This window comes from Aethalodelphis obliquidens, unplaced genomic scaffold (genome assembly GCF_003676395.1).
Source record: "Aethalodelphis obliquidens isolate GAN/ISIS:26980383/991018 unplaced genomic scaffold, ASM367639v1 scaffold64, whole genome shotgun sequence".
Taxonomy (NCBI): domain Eukaryota; kingdom Metazoa; phylum Chordata; class Mammalia; order Artiodactyla; family Delphinidae; genus Aethalodelphis; species Aethalodelphis obliquidens.
Window position 1 is genome coordinate 6,591,351 of NW_020838008.1, and position 17,476 is coordinate 6,608,826.

At 37.3% G+C, this 17,476-nt stretch overlaps 2 protein-coding genes across 9 annotated transcripts in view; one reads left to right on the forward strand and one right to left on the reverse strand.

The window, feature by feature from the left end:
- Window positions 1-13,241, reverse strand: part of IFT74 (intraflagellar transport 74) — a 78,558-nt gene extending 65,317 nt beyond the window's left edge. For 4 of the 8 annotated variants that reach the window (XR_003429176.1, XM_027089064.1, XM_027089067.1 and 1 more), the window contains exons 1-5: window positions 8,271-8,390; window positions 4,624-4,759; window positions 2,381-2,429; window positions 695-793; window positions 468-528 (exon numbers count right to left, since the gene is read on the reverse strand). Coding sequence is in view for 7 of the 8 variants with exons in the window: in XM_027089064.1 (XP_026944865.1) it covers window positions 468-528; window positions 695-793; window positions 2,381-2,429; window positions 4,624-4,759; window positions 8,271-8,390 (465 nt within the window). In the remaining variant the exon portion in view is untranslated. Of the gene's footprint in view, window positions 1-467; window positions 529-694; window positions 794-2,380; window positions 2,430-4,623; window positions 4,760-8,270; window positions 8,410-12,962; window positions 13,080-13,134 lie in introns of those variants that run through there. The other 4 variants (XM_027089061.1, XM_027089062.1, XM_027089063.1 and 1 more) reach the window with 4 other exon arrangements.
- A 2,199-nt stretch (window positions 13,242-15,440) lies between these two features.
- Window positions 15,441-17,476, forward strand: part of PLAA (phospholipase A2 activating protein) — a 37,573-nt gene continuing 35,537 nt past the window's right edge. The window contains exon 1 of the mRNA XM_027089009.1: window positions 15,441-15,962. Within this exon, the coding sequence (XP_026944810.1) occupies window positions 15,814-15,962 (149 nt within the window). The 5' untranslated portion in view covers window positions 15,441-15,813. The remainder of the gene's footprint in view (window positions 15,963-17,476) is intronic.

Here is a 17,476-nt window from a genome sequence, read left to right on the forward strand (position 1 = left end):
AAGGCAAACACTGTATTTTGAATGAAACATACTGATGAAGGTAATTTGTGGACTAAGTAATTAAATTTTTAAAATTTCATGATGACAACACTCCACAGAAAGACAAAAACATTTTTAAAGTAATGACATTGCTAGTACCCAATAAATTTTATCTACTTTAAAAATTATTATTTTAACATTGTTAGGGAAAAAATGTGTGCATGTTTCTGTATTTTTAAGTATTGATAAATTCTTTTTTTTTTTTTTTAAAGGCTTGAAGAATACTTATCAATCTGTTAAGCCAAATTATTTCTGGGGAGGGAAAGGAGGGAGAAAGCAAAGCGAAACTTTAATATCTACACTTTCTATGGTTTCAATCTTTCTCACTACGCATGTATTCATGTATTATTTGGTATTTAAAATAACATTTTTTAAACTGGTAAAAAACAATGAAAATATTCAAAAGAGATTCAGAAAAGAACAAATACCATGTTGTAGTCTGCTAGTTGTCCTTGAAACTCTTTGATTTCAACAGCTAAAGTCTCAGCTCTGGAAACATAAAATAAAAACATTCATAAATACAGAAATAGGCAGATGAACATTATGAATATTATGTATAACTACAAATTCAGTATTAAACTCCTGATACATACTACATTAAATGTTACTCATAATAAAAACATATCTTGCATACTTTAACTGCAAAATTACTCACCTCTTTTCATATGACAAATATACTGAATTCTCTTGATTGTACATTTCTATTTCTTTCTGAAGTTTATTGATTTCTGTTGTAAGTTCACTTATTTTACTTCTAAGTGAAAAGAAATTAAAAAGTCAGTAATACTTCCAATCCAGAAAACAGTCTCTCTAGTTAAACAAAACAAACTTTTCATAAATGTGTAACAATAATATAAATGGTTTTGTGAAATTTCACTAAAAAAAGAAAAACAATTTAAGTGGCTTATTTGATTAAGGAGGTATATCCCAACTGATAAACTGATACAGGTTCTCTATTTATTAAAAAAGATGAAACAGTACTGGTATGGAAACCTGGGCAAACTGGTACAATCTAAGACAGAAGTAGATACCTAATTGTCACCCTTACAGCTCTTGCTACCCTCTAGGACAGGGTTTCTCAAGAGCAGCACTATTGACATTTTAGGTCTTTGAATAATATTTTGGTAGGGGGGTGGTATTCTGTGCACTGTAGGATGTTTAACAGCATCTCTGGTCTGGATGCCAGTGGCACACCCCCCAAACCTAATTATGACAACTAAAAATGTGTCTAAAAATTGCCAAATGTTCCTTGGGGGGCAAAATCACTGCCAACTGAGAACCACTGCTCTACAGTCAACTACACAAATAGGTAAAACTATTTTTTAATACAGAAGCACAAATCCTGGAGAAGAGAGGCAATGCAATGATGAGAAACAGCTCTATCACCTTCCCTTCTTTTGATTAAAAAGTGGCTGGATATCAAAAGATGCTATTCAACTGATGGCCTCACTATCTTTCTTACTGATGTCAACTTTGAGGACAGATGGAGAAAACCTACCCTTCTCCTATTGCCTTCTGGAGTTTGAGAATCAAAAGGATTCAGGTAATTGAACAACAAAAGAATTAAGAAGGACTAAGAAAGAAAACAGAGCTTTCAGGACACGATACAAGGATGCATTAAATGGAATGCAAGTCAGAGAGAAAGAAGATATAGAGGATGAGCCAACAAGAAAACAAAGTGTAATGGAAAAATGGAGATAAGAAAGTAGGACACCTGAGCAGAGAAAAAGGTAGGTATAGAAAGAGAAAAGAGTTAATTTAGAGCTGCATACTTAGAGATATATAACAAAGCTTATGAATTAATTAAAATTAGGCCACATTTATAGCAACTGACCAAATACATACCTACTTAAAACTCTGTACTAAATATATTAAATAAGCATATATATTTTATCATTAATACATATATATTAATACATATATGCTTATTATAAATAAGCATATATATTTTACCATTAATACAGATATCATTAATACATAATAATATATTATTCATATATGTATGAATAATATATTTCAGAATAACTAGTGAAAGAAGCATAAAAGATTATTATTATTAAATGAAAAACAGTGAACTTGAAATATATAGTTCACATACATTCAAATACACAAAATTTAAAACCTCAGCCTAACTGTATCACCACATTTTGTGATGACATCTATTTACAGCCAAATTAACCAAAAATGATGTTAGAATACAAAATTCTTAGGAATTAACAGACACCTAATTATCTTTTTTTCCATCTTTATTGGAGTATAATTGCTTTACAACCTAATTATCTTAATAAGTACCGTAGTTAAAACTTCATGATCATGCATAGAAAAAAAGTATTTAACATACCGAAGAAGCCCAAGATAATAAGATTTGTCTAAAATTTGCCTCTGGGGACCTAAAAAACATTTTTTTAAGTATTAGTGTTCAGTTTGAAAATGCCACCAAAATAGCAAATCCAAAGCACAACCAGAATTACACTCAACAGCTCTCTAATAATACTGACAAATGCCCCAATAAATCTGAAAATAAGGAAGCAGCACTGAAATAGAAAAGAGAACTAATATCTTAGCATCATGACATAATGGAAGCTTGAATTAAGACCACAAAGAGTGTCAGGACAATGGACTCAAAAAAACAAAAACAAAAACAAAAACAGTGGATTCTACAGGTCAGGTTGGCTGAATGGAAACTGGGTCTAAGGGGGTCTAGAACAGGGCTAACCAAAAGAACTTTCTGCAACAATGGAAATATTCTATGGCAGCACTGTCCAATAAAGTAGCTGCATGGGAATACTGACCACTTGAAATATGGCTGGTGCTACTGGGAAGTGTATTTTTATTTTACCTAATTTTAATTAATTTAAATTTAAATAGCCACATATACCTATTGGCTATCATAATGGACAGTGCAGATTTAGACTACAAATTTCTCAATGTAGGCAAGATATTATGATTTTACATAATTTTTTCAGAGACTTTTTAGAAAGAAACATAATCTTACATTTCAGTAGGACTAAAAAAGTATTCCTAGGTTAAATGTCCCAAACCTTGAGAGAGGTAAAGTGCCCTGCAAGGCATGAGAGAAACGGGTAGGGAGTACTGACTGAGGTCTATACTGAGAAGAGGGAGAGAATGTCTCACTAGAATGGGAAATGAGAAACTGGAACAGGTAAGAGCAAAAGTCACAGCAGACAGTGGTGCATGATGGTAACAATCAGAACTCTTTCGCACAAGGCTTTGAAGTAGAAAATTACGATCTTAAATGATACTGGTTCTGTTTTAAAGGAGAAATTAATACAGTAATAAAATTTGATGAATTCTCTATAGAATTGTAGTATGTTTCTACCCTTGTTTTTAAATAATATTAAACATAAACACTTCTATGAAGACATTTTTAAAGACTAAACAACCACAAAATTTTGACTCATTTTCCTTCACAGTATTGATAATTATTAAGCAAGCATTTCTAAATAATCAATTTTTTTTTTCTCATCTTTTGGCCACGCCACACAGCTTGTAGGATCTTACTCCCCAACCAGGGATTGAACCCACACCCCATGCATCGTAAGCATGGAGTCTTAACCACTGGACCACCAGGGAAGTCCAGTAATCAACTGGTTTTTAATATTTAGTGAGCTAAGGGTATTATAATACAAGTAAGAAAATTTAAGTCTCCTGAAAGGCATGATATACTGTATTACAGAATGTAGTATGACATCTTATAATTAATTTTGTACCAGTAGAGTATCTTCATCCCTGATAAGTCATTTGCACAAATACAGAAAATAAAAAGCTCATTATAAAACAGTTCACCGTGCTTTGAATTATATATATATTATAGACCAACTTTCTGAATCATAACATATATTATTATGCCTTTCTAAACACAGAGAGGCATAATGAGAGATGTAGTACATAAATCTATGTGTTAGCCTCACTTCCTTACTTAAGCATTATAATGGAATATTATTACCAAAAGTAACAATTCTTGATTCACTACTCATAAATACACAAGTACCTTACCAGTGGTAAGAAACCAAACTTTGGTATAGAAACCAAAAAAAAAAAAAAGTATTTCAGAATATTTCTGTATAGTACTAGAAATCTAATTTTTATTCCTGAGCTTTTCTTTTCTTCAAATTATTTCAAATTTCTTCAAGTTATAGCAAAGTTTACCAACAAGAACCTACTGTATAGCACAAGAAACTATACTTAATATTTTGTAAAAACCTATAAGGGAAAAGAATCTGAAAAGGAGTATATATACACATATTTATGTATATATAACTGAATCACTATGCTGTACACCTGAAATTAACATGACATTGTAAATCAACTATACTTCAATTTAGGAAAAGTTATAGCAAACTTTTATGTTAAGAAAAATGAAGATTAAAATAGCTAATATATGTATATAACTCCCTAGTTCACAATGAATTTTCACATTCATTCTTTTATTTAACCCTTACAATTTTGTGAATCAAGGAATAAGAATTGAGTAAAATAGCCTCTTTCAGTCTACAATTCTGATTTAGTAATATGATACTGTAATACTTGTACAAAATATACTCATCTTCTTAAAATAGATACCTTTCATCCCAGTTTTCATTCCACTCAAACCTTGTTGTGTCACAGGACGATCAGCAACTCTGATTTGAGAGGACAGAACTCCTACTGTCCCTATGGGACCACCACGAGAGCCCAGCCTTGCTGTTCCAGGTGGCATCTAAATGACAAACAAGATTCAGTTTTAATAAACAAGAAAAAGACTGTGCCTCTAATATTGTTAAGACTGCAAAGAGAATATTAAAAAAAACTAAGATTCTATATAATTTGTAAAATTTTCCTTACATTTTAAATGTCTGAAATATTAAATAAAATTAACCTCTAAAATTCTATGATAATTAAATAATACATTGCTTTAAAATTTAAAATTCTATGTGTAGATGTATTTATAGTACTCCCAAACTGGAAAGGAGCAAAATGTCCACCTATTTGTTCTTATTTAATCATAGGAAATGGTTATAATTCCATTTTTGTAAAATAAAGTCTGGAGGATTACATTAAAAAATAGTAACAAAGTTTACCCCTATATAATGATATAATAGTTCATTTTTATTTTATGTTTTATATAATTTCATATTTTCAACATCATTACAGTAAGTATATATTACCATTAAAATCAGAAAAAAATAAAGAAATTTTCATCTTGAGAAAAAAAGATATAATTACATCACAAGATAGCCATATAAGTATTAAAGAGTTTCCATCATTCAGCAAGCATTCATATTATTACTCTACATGATTCTCTACTTCAGGTCTGCAGAATCTAATGTAATATTATACACCCTGAGGAAAGGTCAAAAGACTCCCTTCTTGTCAGTTCATATAGTATGTACAGGCATGGGAAGGTATAAAGGACAGCCTGAAACTGTTCCAAGATATCCTTCTTTTGTTTATCTTCCTTTCCCTCTTTTCTTTTTTCTCACTCTCTGTCAAAGAATAAACTAGTAGATTTAAATATGTAGTAGAAATTTTAGATAGAGGTTAGATACAACCATTCTGGTTGATTTTGATTGTTTTTAATTCTTTTAGCTGGTAGCCTCAAATTCTATCAGCTAACATAGTTCTCAAGTGACTCTGAGAAGTACTTGGTAATTAATTTGAGTATGGGGGCCAGGAACAGTAACACATTCCAAAGAATACATTGTATACAGGAATACTGTCAACTACAAATTCAAATGAAATGAGTTCAGGATTATCCTGAGTGATCTTTGGGAAGGAATGCTAAATCTCTCCTTGGATAAACCTTCTGAGTAATTTCCTCTTTGGCTCTATGCAAGCATAATTATGACAGCTACTCAAATAACTATATCACTTAAAAAAAATTTACCAGATGAAAGTATAGAGAAGAAAGCATAAATTAAAACTGCACAGGGCTTCCCCTGGCGGCGCAGTGGTTGACAGTCTGCCTGCCGATGCAGGGAACTGGGGTTCGTGCCCCGGTCCGGGAGGATCCCACATGCCGCGGAGCGGCTGCGCCTGTGAGCCATGGCCGCTGAGCCTGTGCGTCCGGAGCCTGTGCTCCGCAACGGGAAAGGCCACAACAGTGAGAGGCCCGCGTACTGCAAAAAAAAAAAACAAAAACTGCACACATTGAAAAGAATGGAGTAGGTATTCATGTGTTCACACAGAAATATATTTACAATACCTTATTGAAAGAAAAGGACAAGATAAATAAGAATGTATACATATAGCACTGTCCTCATTTTGGAAAATACTAAAACCATACAATTATATATGGATGTGTGTTAGTGTTTGTAAATGGATAGAAAAAGGTCTAGAAGGATACACATCACACCTTAGACAATGGTTATACCTGGGGTAGAAGGAGGGAACTCTGACACTTTTCCTTTGCATGTTTTACAGCAAGCATTACTATTTTAGTAACTGCAAAAATTAGTTAAAGCACCTGGCAAACAGTAGGTGGCCAATATATTTCAGATTCCTTTTATAAATATTTAACAAGCATAAATTCTTACTCTTAGAATAATAGAAAAAGATACCCTCGCTCAGTACCATATATATGAAGACTTTAGAAAAATCATTTCAGTGTAAGTTGATGATGATGTTGATAATATTACCTAAAACTCTAGAAAAATCTTAAAACTTTAAGAAAACCTAACTTTAACAAAATTATTCCCTCCAAAAATTGCTGCTCTTCTTATGATTTAAACACAGGACCCAACATTATCTCTAGTTTGCAATTAGTCTACCGTCCGAGCTTGAGTACCTCACACGCACCTTGAGATAGGCAAAACCATCTCTTGTGAGCATCAGAGAAATAACTATAAATATTTTGGTGTATTCATTTCTTTCTATGTAAATGTAAATATATATATATATATATCTTTATGTTAAACGGACACCACACTGCTTTTTTCACTTAATACTGTACTATAAAGATATATTATTTCCTGAAATATATTTTGAAAATAATTTTTAAAGGCTACTTAATAGCCGATTATAGGGATAGACATATCATAATCTATTTAAGATTAACCTGTTGTAAGGCCATTTAGGCTGTTCTCAAATTTTCACTATTATAATTATAATGAAAATGTAATAAATATCCTTACAGGATATTATTCTGCTTAGAATTATCAGCTTATAAAGTTTACCAATTCTTTCTAATGTGGTGTGTTTCTCTTACTGATTCACTGATTTATCTTACATTAAGCTGAATGTGTACATTTATCTTACATTAAGCTCTTAACATTTACTAGAGTTTGTTTCTAGGCTGCTGTAGCAACCAGAACACTGTTTTACTTCTTATATTTTTATATTAGAGTATTGTACTTTTTCTTATTTTTGCCTTTGTACCGTTCTAAGTGAATGCTAGAATAGTTTTACAATGATATTCCTTCCTCTACCCCAAGAGAAATCTCAAGGAATTTTGATTGGACATAGGATTTATAGCTTTAATACAGAAAGAGCTTTTACAAATGAGTAAACTTTCCTTTTTCATTTTAAGAGTCTGAATTCTATGTATGACATATATGTTGCAAATACTTTTTTTTTAACCAGTTTATCATTTTTCTTTTAACCTTTTTATGATGTTTTCAATTTTTTTAAATTCAAATATATAAATATAAAAATACTTTCCTTTTCAGTACTCGATGTTTCCTGTTATTTTTACAAAGGCCTAGCCTACGCCAAGTTTATACAAAATACTTACCCATATTTTCCTCTAATACATTTATGGTTTCATTTTTTAAATATAAAATTTCTAAAATATCTAGAATTCTGTGTGAGGGAGGGACTTGGTTTTTTAAAACAAATGGTTTACCAGTTATTTGAGTGCACTACTGAATACTCCATGTTTTTCCAACTAATTTGAAATGTCACCTTAATCATTAATTAAATTCTTACATGCCCAATTCCATTTCTGGTCTTTTCCATTTCACTTGGTTTTGGCACCAATACACTATACCACTTAAATTATTGTAGCTTTAAAATAAATTTGAATATCAGCATGAGCAGGCCTCTTTCTCATAACAGTGTCTTTCAAACATTCTCCCACATTTATACTTCTAGATGTTTTCCAAAAAACATACTTATATAATAATATGTTTTCTTTATAAAGAAAAACAAAGAAGAATCTCTTATTATAGACAAGCTTTCCAAATTCTACCAGGATATATGCATAATAATTCAATTATTTGTTTTAAACTTACTCCAGTTGCCACTCGAATATTTCCTGATGGGGGCCGTATTCCAGAAGGAGGCCTTCCTGTCAATCCAATCCCACCTCGAGAAACAGGCCGAGCTGCTGAAAGTTTGTGATTACTGGCCATTGCTTGCTCACTTTAACCACTGTTTGGAAACAAGGAATAGGTCTCCTTTGGTATCTTCTGTAGCAAGATAGTAGTGACCTGCATACCCTTCCTTCAAACATTTAATCCATGATGACTTTTCTTGCAAATTGCCATTGCAGGTATCACTACGTACAAGGTTGAGCTTGCTTTAATTCTGTTCAGATTTGACATTAATGTTCTATTTAGAACCATGAAGTCATTTATTACAACATGCCCTCCTCATTTCCCTGTTATCTTATCAAAATGCAAGCCCCTCTAGATATCTTTCTCTCTTGGACTCTCATCCCATACTCTAGTAAGCTTTCTCTCTCCCGGCAAAACCAGTATCTTTCTTCTCTGCCGATATTTTCTCTGTGAGTTCTGGTCTATAATAAACTCCTTTATATTCTCAATCCTATTATAAGTAGTTCCTTTTACACTTTGCCTTAACAGGTTCCCGTCTTCTCCTGAAAATGCTTTTGGTAGTGAAGGCTGTTTTAGCTTCCTGTCCCACAATTCCAAAGCAAAGGAGTACACCGCACTCTCCTTGCTCCACAATGTCACTGTCAAAACATTATTCTTCCAAGTTTTTAAAAAAATAAACAGGATTCTCTTCCTTTGAGGACCAAATAATGCAACTATATTGCCTTGCATCTTTCTTGGTTGCTTTTATCTAGGGACCTCCTAATCTCTCCCCCATGTTTACTAGTCTTTTGTTCACAGTCCTCTATTCCAGTACCACCAACATCCTGGATGACTTCCATATGGATACTGGATTCAATATGTAACATTCTAGCTTCACAGTTCCCTGACCTAAATTTCAATAATTATTTCAACTCTATTTTAGTCATTCATAGCCATGGCCAGAGCTGGAGCTTGTCATCATCTGGAATTGCTTCATCTCAAATATCTTAATTGAAACACTTTATTCTCTGGCGTTAATTTCCTCTCCTTCTACCTTTTTCTCACCTTTATTCTCACTACACCTCCCCTTAAACTATTTCCTTTATTCACTCATTCTCTCCCAGTTTACCAGCCTCCTCCTTTACTCATCAGAATATATTATTATTTAAAGTTTGGGCTAATAATTTAAAATAGCATTTTAAAATTATGGGTCACAACCTATTAGTAGCTTATGAAAACAATTTAGCAGGTTATGACCAATATGGTTTAAATATGAAATAAAATAGAAAATACAAGGGAGTTCACTGCACATAGGAAGAGTACTGTTTCATTAAATTCTTTTTCAGTTATATTTATATAAATTTACACATATGTGTATACTGGTCTATAATGTAAAATATATGTCCTATTATAGGTCATGTTCAAAAGAGTTTTAAAGATACTGAACTAGAGAGAGAATATGGAGAAAAAGAGTGCCCAAGACTCTGGCCTCAGGAATGTCAATACCTAGAGATTGCACAGAAGAGGAGAAACTAGTATGAGACTGAAAACGAAGACTCAGAAAGCAAACAAAAAACCAGGAGTGTGTGTCAGAGATGCCAAGAAAAGGCAGGAATGGTCAATGCCATTTTCTGCTGGGAATTCAAGTAAGATGAACACTGAAATGTCCATTGGAATCCCCATCCAAGAAACCATTAGTGACCTTGAGGAGGTCAGTTTCAAGGACTCCTTTCCTTCTCAATATTAAATTACTGTCTCAGGAGCACCATCAACAAATTTGCATCCTCGAACTCTTCTTCAACCCTTCTGGCAAAATCAGAAACCATTCTCTACATTCAACCTGGACTGCTGAACACTGTTGATGGAAATCCCAAGACTATACAGACTGGAGAACTGCAAAGCCATAGTAACCAAATTTAGATGGACCCTCATCTCAGAAATTATTTTATTAATCCTTTATAAGCTACTCCGTCCTTGATGATTCCAATTCTTAACCACTTTTCTAATTAAGTCTGTTCCTGCCACTCTCAGCAGATAACTCAATTTCATAATTGAGAAAATTAAGACATGAAATCTATCACATTTGGAGCACATAAACTTTCCTATATCCACCCTGACCTCCAATCTCAATAGCCATCCTTTCTTTCATTCAAGATCAGTCTCTATTCTGATTTAACCTCTTGATCCCATACCTCTGGGACATTAGCTTCCCTCTCCTTAGCAACCTCCTTCTCCCTCACCCCTGCCCCAATTTCCTTTGGGGCATTATCCAGCTCTTACGTATGTCTTTAAACTTTCTCCTTTCTTTCAGTCTGTTATAATGTTCCATTCTTTCCTAACCTTAAAAACTAATTTCTTGATCCTGAAACCACCTTTAATACAGTCTTATATGTCCTTTTTCTACACAGGCAAACTCTAAAAAATAGCTTATATCCATTATTCTCTACTTTTTCCACTTCCTCTATCTCCTGGATTCCTACTATTCCATCCAAATGGTTCCTGCCAATGCAGCTAGGAATGTAAATGTCATCTCTCTGTTACTGGTGTCCACTCCTACATGAAACCATCTCCGTGACACTCCCCTCCTCTGTTTCTCCTTTTTCAGTCTCCATCTTATTCTACCTGCCTTTATTAGCAGCATTTCTCAAGATATCATCCACAGTCTATTTTTCTTTTTCCTCTTTAAGCTCTCATTGTGCCACCTCATCTACACTCAGGGTTTTAACAATAAGCTAATGACTCACAACACCGTATCTCCAGTCCTGACTTCTCACACTCTAAGGTGTTTATATCCAAATAATTACTTGACATTTCCACTTCAATATATCATCAGTATTTCAAAATAAATATATCTAAATGTAAACTCATTGTCATCTCCCCCAGATTTGCTCTTCCTCTTGGTACCAACTTCTAGCCACACAAGTCAGAAATGTAGTCCTTGATTTCTCCCTCTCCTTCATTTCCCATAGCTAATGAAATAATACTACTGATTGTATGCCTAAATGCTTAAAATCTAACTTCCTCTCCATTTCTATAGTACTGCTCATGGACTCAAGTGGATTATTATACTGGCCTCCTGAGTGGTCCCCTTGCATAACATACATCTTGCCTGTTATCCTCCCTAGGAATCCTTCAATGACCAGACCATAACCACCCCCACCTTCTTCAATTTGAATTTACAGGGCTGACCTAAATGCTACGATGGATCCATACACATCTCTGTCCCAGGACCTATCACACCAATTGAAATAATCTGCTTAAGTATTTCTCTACCTTGAAGGCAAGAGCTTCATATCTTTATATCTCCAGCGTATATCTCAGGGCCAGGCAAAAACTTTGTTCTTTTGTACCGTCTGAATTTCCTCCCACATGAAGGCATTGCCAGTTACAAAAATTTACTAAATTATTAAAAAGGAACTAAATTATTTCTCGAACTAAAATGGTTTCTCGGTTTCTATAGCCCATGCCCAGTACTTCTTCCCTGGCTTTCCTTAGCATCATTCATGATCAGTACTTGGATTACTTCTCGTCTCTCCATAATATTTCATCCTTTTCTTATAACTTGAACTAGGCTGTTTACTCATAAATCAGTATCTCCTGTTCTGTCCTTTAAACTGGGCACCAATTCTAAGTTTTCAACTGTTTATTGGGAATTTCTATTCAGATATCCCATTATCACTTTATATTTAATAGGTTCACGCCAAACTTACAACCTTCCCATTCCAACTAGCTCCGTGATTATATTTTCTTGCCGTTTTGAACTTTTCGGACAAAGTAGTAAAATTACTACTATTATTATTGCAAATAGAAAAGAGAGTTTCATGAAACAACTTTTTGAAAGGCAGACAAGATCTGTGGTCAAAACGGTTTCTCCCAGAGAAAGCTAATACAATAAACCTGTTTCCAACAGAATTAGTCAGTGTTAATCCAGCTTTCCTGAGGAACTTTAAGAAAATGTACGATATATAGAATTTCCACCTGATTTTCTTTGCCACTGCTTTACTGTCGTGGAAGAAGTTTAGTTAGCATTAGATCAGTTCCACCGGGTAAAATAAAAGGGAGAGGCACTAGTAACAAATATGCCACTAACTCCGGGGTTAGTCATTCAAATGTTCACACAATCGCTGGGGTTATTCACACAACCAGAGAGGTTCCAGAAAGTTTAGGGATGCTAACGGAGCTCCGTCAGTTACCTGCCATATTATCCCCTCTGGACGTGTTTCCCTATCTGCAGTGTGGAAGCGAGCTCTAGCTTGCACAGCCGTTGTGACGATTCCAGATACTTCACATGAAACATCTGGCTCCTAATTATTACAATCATTATCCTCCCCGAATCAACCATTTTAACATATAGGAAGAAGTGGAAAGTTGCTAAGTCCCTTCCGCTCTGACCAACAGACAGAAATCTATTATTACTTCGCGTAAAATCCCTCAGCCCACAGTGAACTTTATCTTTGAGGCGCTCGAATCGTTCCCTCTGGTCTCGCCTTGGCAGGTCTCCACAAGGGACTGTTTGAGGTCTCCCCTCACGCTCTGCCGGACTATAAATGGAACTTCCTTGGCGGAGGAGAACACCTAAGAGCTGGATTTATTTTGTTTGAAGCGCATCAGCATCTCCAAGGCTAAAATAATCGGCAAGGGAGGCAAAGAGGGATCGGGATTTCTCACCTCCGCCAGCGCTGAGGGCGCGGAAGGAGGGAGGTCGCTCCGCGGCGGGGCGCGGAAAGAGCGAAGTCGCACGACTCAAGGGCACTCGCACTTCTTTCCGAGCCCTCCACCACCGCGTAGCCCTCTAGTCGGGCCCGCGAACCCGTTAGCTCACCCGAGACGCCCCGCTCACCTGCGCGCAGCTTTCCTGGGCCCTCAAGGCCTAACCCCTAGTGGCCGCTTGCCTTCGCGTCTCCCGGCAACGGGGGCTGGTCGCGGTGAGGCCCCCTCCTCCTGATTGGCCAATCCTCGGCCTTCGCTCAGTGAAGCGAGAGTGAAATGCTCTCGCGATGTTTGAGGACTAACTTCTGTTACCGCGATACCTCTGGAAGACAGGGAAAACGGCGAGTTGGCTAGGGAAGAATATTTTTTAAAAACCTTGGTTTTCTTTGTAATCAGAGTAACCTCTCTTGATTGTGTGCATGACCTGAACTCACTCCAGCGAGTTTTATCATATCGCTGTGTAACATCATTTGTAATACATCAGACTTTTTAATAAGACTTATTTGAAGTTATTCCGTGGTAGGCAGCATTCATTGTACAGTCTTTTTGTTTCTCATAAGTAGTAGTTTCCTTCCTGTTAGAAGGAAGGAATACAACATAGACGATACAGCATTAAGTATTGATGCGATTCTGGTACCATGTTTCATTTCATTGAAAGTTTTATACCTTTAGGCTTCCTTTCAGAGTTATTTTGTGAGGGCTGAATTAAAAGCAAAGTTGTTTTAAAATAATGTTTTTTAAACATGTTTTTTTAAAAAATGAGAATTACGTCGTCTCAAATCCTATTTCTCTAATAAAAGTAACTTGCAGTTTGTTTTTTTTCCAGTCTTCCAATAGACAGCTTAAATATGATGGGAGTTCAAAAAAAAAATGTGATGGGATCTCTAAACATACATACATATTGGACTTTTAACATTTTCACATTATTCCCATCTTGCATACTTTTTTTTTTTTTTTTTCCCCGGTACGCGGGCCTCTCACTGCTGTGGCCTCTCCCGTTGCAGAGCACAGGCTCCGGACGGGCAGGCTCAGCGGCCATGGCTCACGGGCCCAGCCGCTCCGCGGCATGTGGGATCTTCCCGGACCGGGGCACGAACCCGTGTCCCCTGCATCGGCACGCAGCCTGTCAACCACTACGCCACCAGGGAAGCCCTTGTATACATTTTTTACGCCCAGATTTATTCTCTTGTATACCTGCCTTCAAGTGGGTTAAAACCAGTGCAATACAAAATGAAATAATGTCATGTGATTGAGTTCTCAAAGTTTGTAAAACATTTTCACGTAATTATTCCATTTGAGACCAACATATTTGTAATGGTCATTTGTTATACTTATGGTCGTTGCAGTGAAGGGTGGTAGAATTTGCCATCCCAAAATATGCCACTTTGGTATTATAAGGATTACTTGGAGGGGAAGGCAAGTGAAAAGCAGGTACAGGAAAAGTTCTCTACTATTCTGCTATTTGCTTAAAAGCAGAATATAAATTTTCAAAAGTGCCCTTCCTTGCTTCTTAACCAGGAAGGACAAAAGTTAATCATTGGAGACAACTTCAGACCTTTACCATCCTGGAGACTGCACCAGTAGAATCTACATAAAAACTTTACTAATTAATTAGCCTTTAACTACTGCTAGTTTCCCATATAGTCGGCTTCCCATAATTTGCTGTCTCTAAAGATTTAAAAGTTCTTTTCTTTTATCGCTTGTGTAAAAACTTATTGTTCCTTTGTTAAGATGCCATATAAGCCCAAGCTCTCGTCACCTGAGTTATTCATCTCTGAATTTCTCCCTTGTATATATGACATACACGTTAAAACACTTGTTTTTCTCTTGTTACTGTCTTTTGCTACAGAGCCCCAGCAGAAAACTTTTCTGCTAGAAGAGTAGAAAGAAAAAAAGATATTTCCTCTCCTACAACCTCTAACTGTCCAACTATTCCGTATGTTGTCTCACAAAGAAGCTACTGACATTTCTCCCTTAGTGTTTTCAGACGTTAAGGACCCAGCATTTGCCATTTGTATAGAGATGTGACAGTTTGAGAGAAAATTTTAAATCTTTAACACGTAAAATAAAACTTTTTTTAAAGTACCAAAAACCCGGCTTAGTATTCACAGAATTCAAGGAAAGTGACTTGTTTCCAACTTGACCCCAAGCTCTCTCGTTTTAATTTAAAAAAGTTTAGATTAAAAAAAAAAATCTCGGGGAACTACTCAGAGAAGGTTTGGGGAAATCGGCGGCGTAAACCTGCCCCCAACTCTACACGCGACGCAAATTCACTCAGCCACAGAACGTCCCTCAGCACAGCGGACTAAGATTTAAAATATCCGGATTGGCGCGCCTACGACTCACGCCCCGCTGGCGCGTGGCATTGTGGGATTTGTAGTCCGGCCCACATCCGGCATCACAATAAAAAGCTCAGCCGGGGCTCGGTGAGGACGCGGGCTCGGGAAAGTCAGGGATTCGGGCGCCCACTCTGAGGGGCTGGACGGTGGTATCTCTTTCTCCGTTGGCGGTCCAGCGCGCATGAGGGAATCGAGCCTCAGTTCCTCAACGGCCTCAGCAGTCGGGACGCACACACTCTGCGTCATGGCGGGCTAAGGCCGATGATGAATTCCGGTGCGCACGTCAGGGTTGCTGTGTCACTCGGCTCGCTGGGCGCACCCCTTCCCGGCCGCCCTTCCGCACCGGCCTTCGGGCTCTTCCGGTCCCGACGCCTCTCACCTTCAAGGCCCTCTCCTGCTGCACGCCCGGCCTCTCAGACGGACTGATCTTGCGCGGTGCTCGGGCACCGGGCGCCGGACCTCCTAGGGCCATGGCGGGTGGCGCCGCCAGGTACCGGCTGAGCTGCTCGCTCCCGGGCCACGAGTTGGACGTGCGGGGCCTGGTATGCTGCCTCTATCCACCGGGGGCTTTTGTGTCCGTGTCCCGAGACCGCACCACCCGCCTCTGGGTCCCAGACAGGTGAGCGCTGCGAGTCCCGCTGTTACCCGGCTGTGCTGCAAGCTTCCTTCTCTGGGAAGAGAGTGACCCTTCCCTGCCCTATCCTGCCCTTTTCCTCTTTTCCCGGCCTTTCCGACGGTCCACGCTCCCTCCCAGTTCTTAGAGCACTGGCAGTCTGGGCACGCAGTGTAAGAAACTAGTGAGGTTTACGTGGAAAGAGCACCGGGTTGGGGGAACAGAGACCTACTTTCTTGTCCTAATTTGACCACTAAACGACTGAGTCACCTTGGACGAACTTCTTATTTTTTGTGGCTTCAGTTTGTGGACGATGATTTCCTGTGTTTCTTTTCGCTTTGAAAAACTTTTGACGCCAGGTGCACCCTCCTTAATGAGGCCGTGTGAAAGCATCTGGCATGTGTAATTTAAGGAAGTCCACTTCTTTCCCTGGAATTTGTTCTGTAGTCTTCCCTCAAATTTGAGAATTAAGGTTCTCAAAAATTGCATTGCAAAAAGTTGTCTTGGCCCCTCTCCACGTTGTCCAGCTCAGACTTTCTTAGTCTGGGGTATGTGATAGACTTGGGCGGAGGGGATGAAACCTCTCAAATGTCTTCTGGATGTGGCGGAGTGTGTTTTCTTGATGTGGCGGAGTGTGTTTTCTTGGGGAGAGAAAGCCCATTGCCTTTAAAAGATTTTCAGAGAGATTAATCAAAAAAAATATTAGGAAACAGAAGGTTAAGCTCCAGTCCAAATCAAGTTCAAGGGTTTAGCCCTGATTTAGTTGTTGTAACAGGAAATTTAAGACCTGGAAGACAGATTTCAGTTCAGATAGGGAAAAATTGAGGTAAGTTACTTCAGGTAGTAACTCTCCCATCAGAGGTTTCACTCATTGAAACCATACGTTTTCCTCCATAAATTCAGATGACAACTGTTTATTGAGTGGCTCCTATTTGTTTGTGATCCGGAAGAAGAAAAGGACAGACAAATTTCCTGTGTTTATAGATCCTGCCTACAGTCTGGGAGGGAAGATGGATGAAAAAACAACCAAGTAAATAATTACTCATTGGCATGTGTACTATGAAGAAAACAAATATAGATATAACATACAGAATTGAGTGGAGGGTGATGTTAAAGAAAGAAGCCTCTCTGAGGAAAGTGTTTTTGGTATTTGTTTTTTTTTTCTTAAATGATACTGAGTTTGAGCTGGTCTAGGGAGTGAGGAACCAGAAGGGTTGAATTGGAAGAGCACTGTAGACTGTAGGAGGAGCAAACACAGTGGCCCTGGATTGAGAAGGAGGAAATTCCCAATGTGCAGGAGGGAATGAACTGTGAGGTGAGGGCGGGTCTTAGAGGCTGGCGGGAGCCAGATCATGCCCTGGGAAGAGGGCTGAGGAAAGAAGTTAGTGGGTGGAAGCCTTCAGAGTTTCAAGCAGAGGACAACATTATTTGATTTACCTGTGGAGAAGTTTCTGCTAGCTTCAGGTGGAGAATGAATCGCAAAGGGATAAATGTGGAAGGAGACCTGTTTAGAGGCTTTT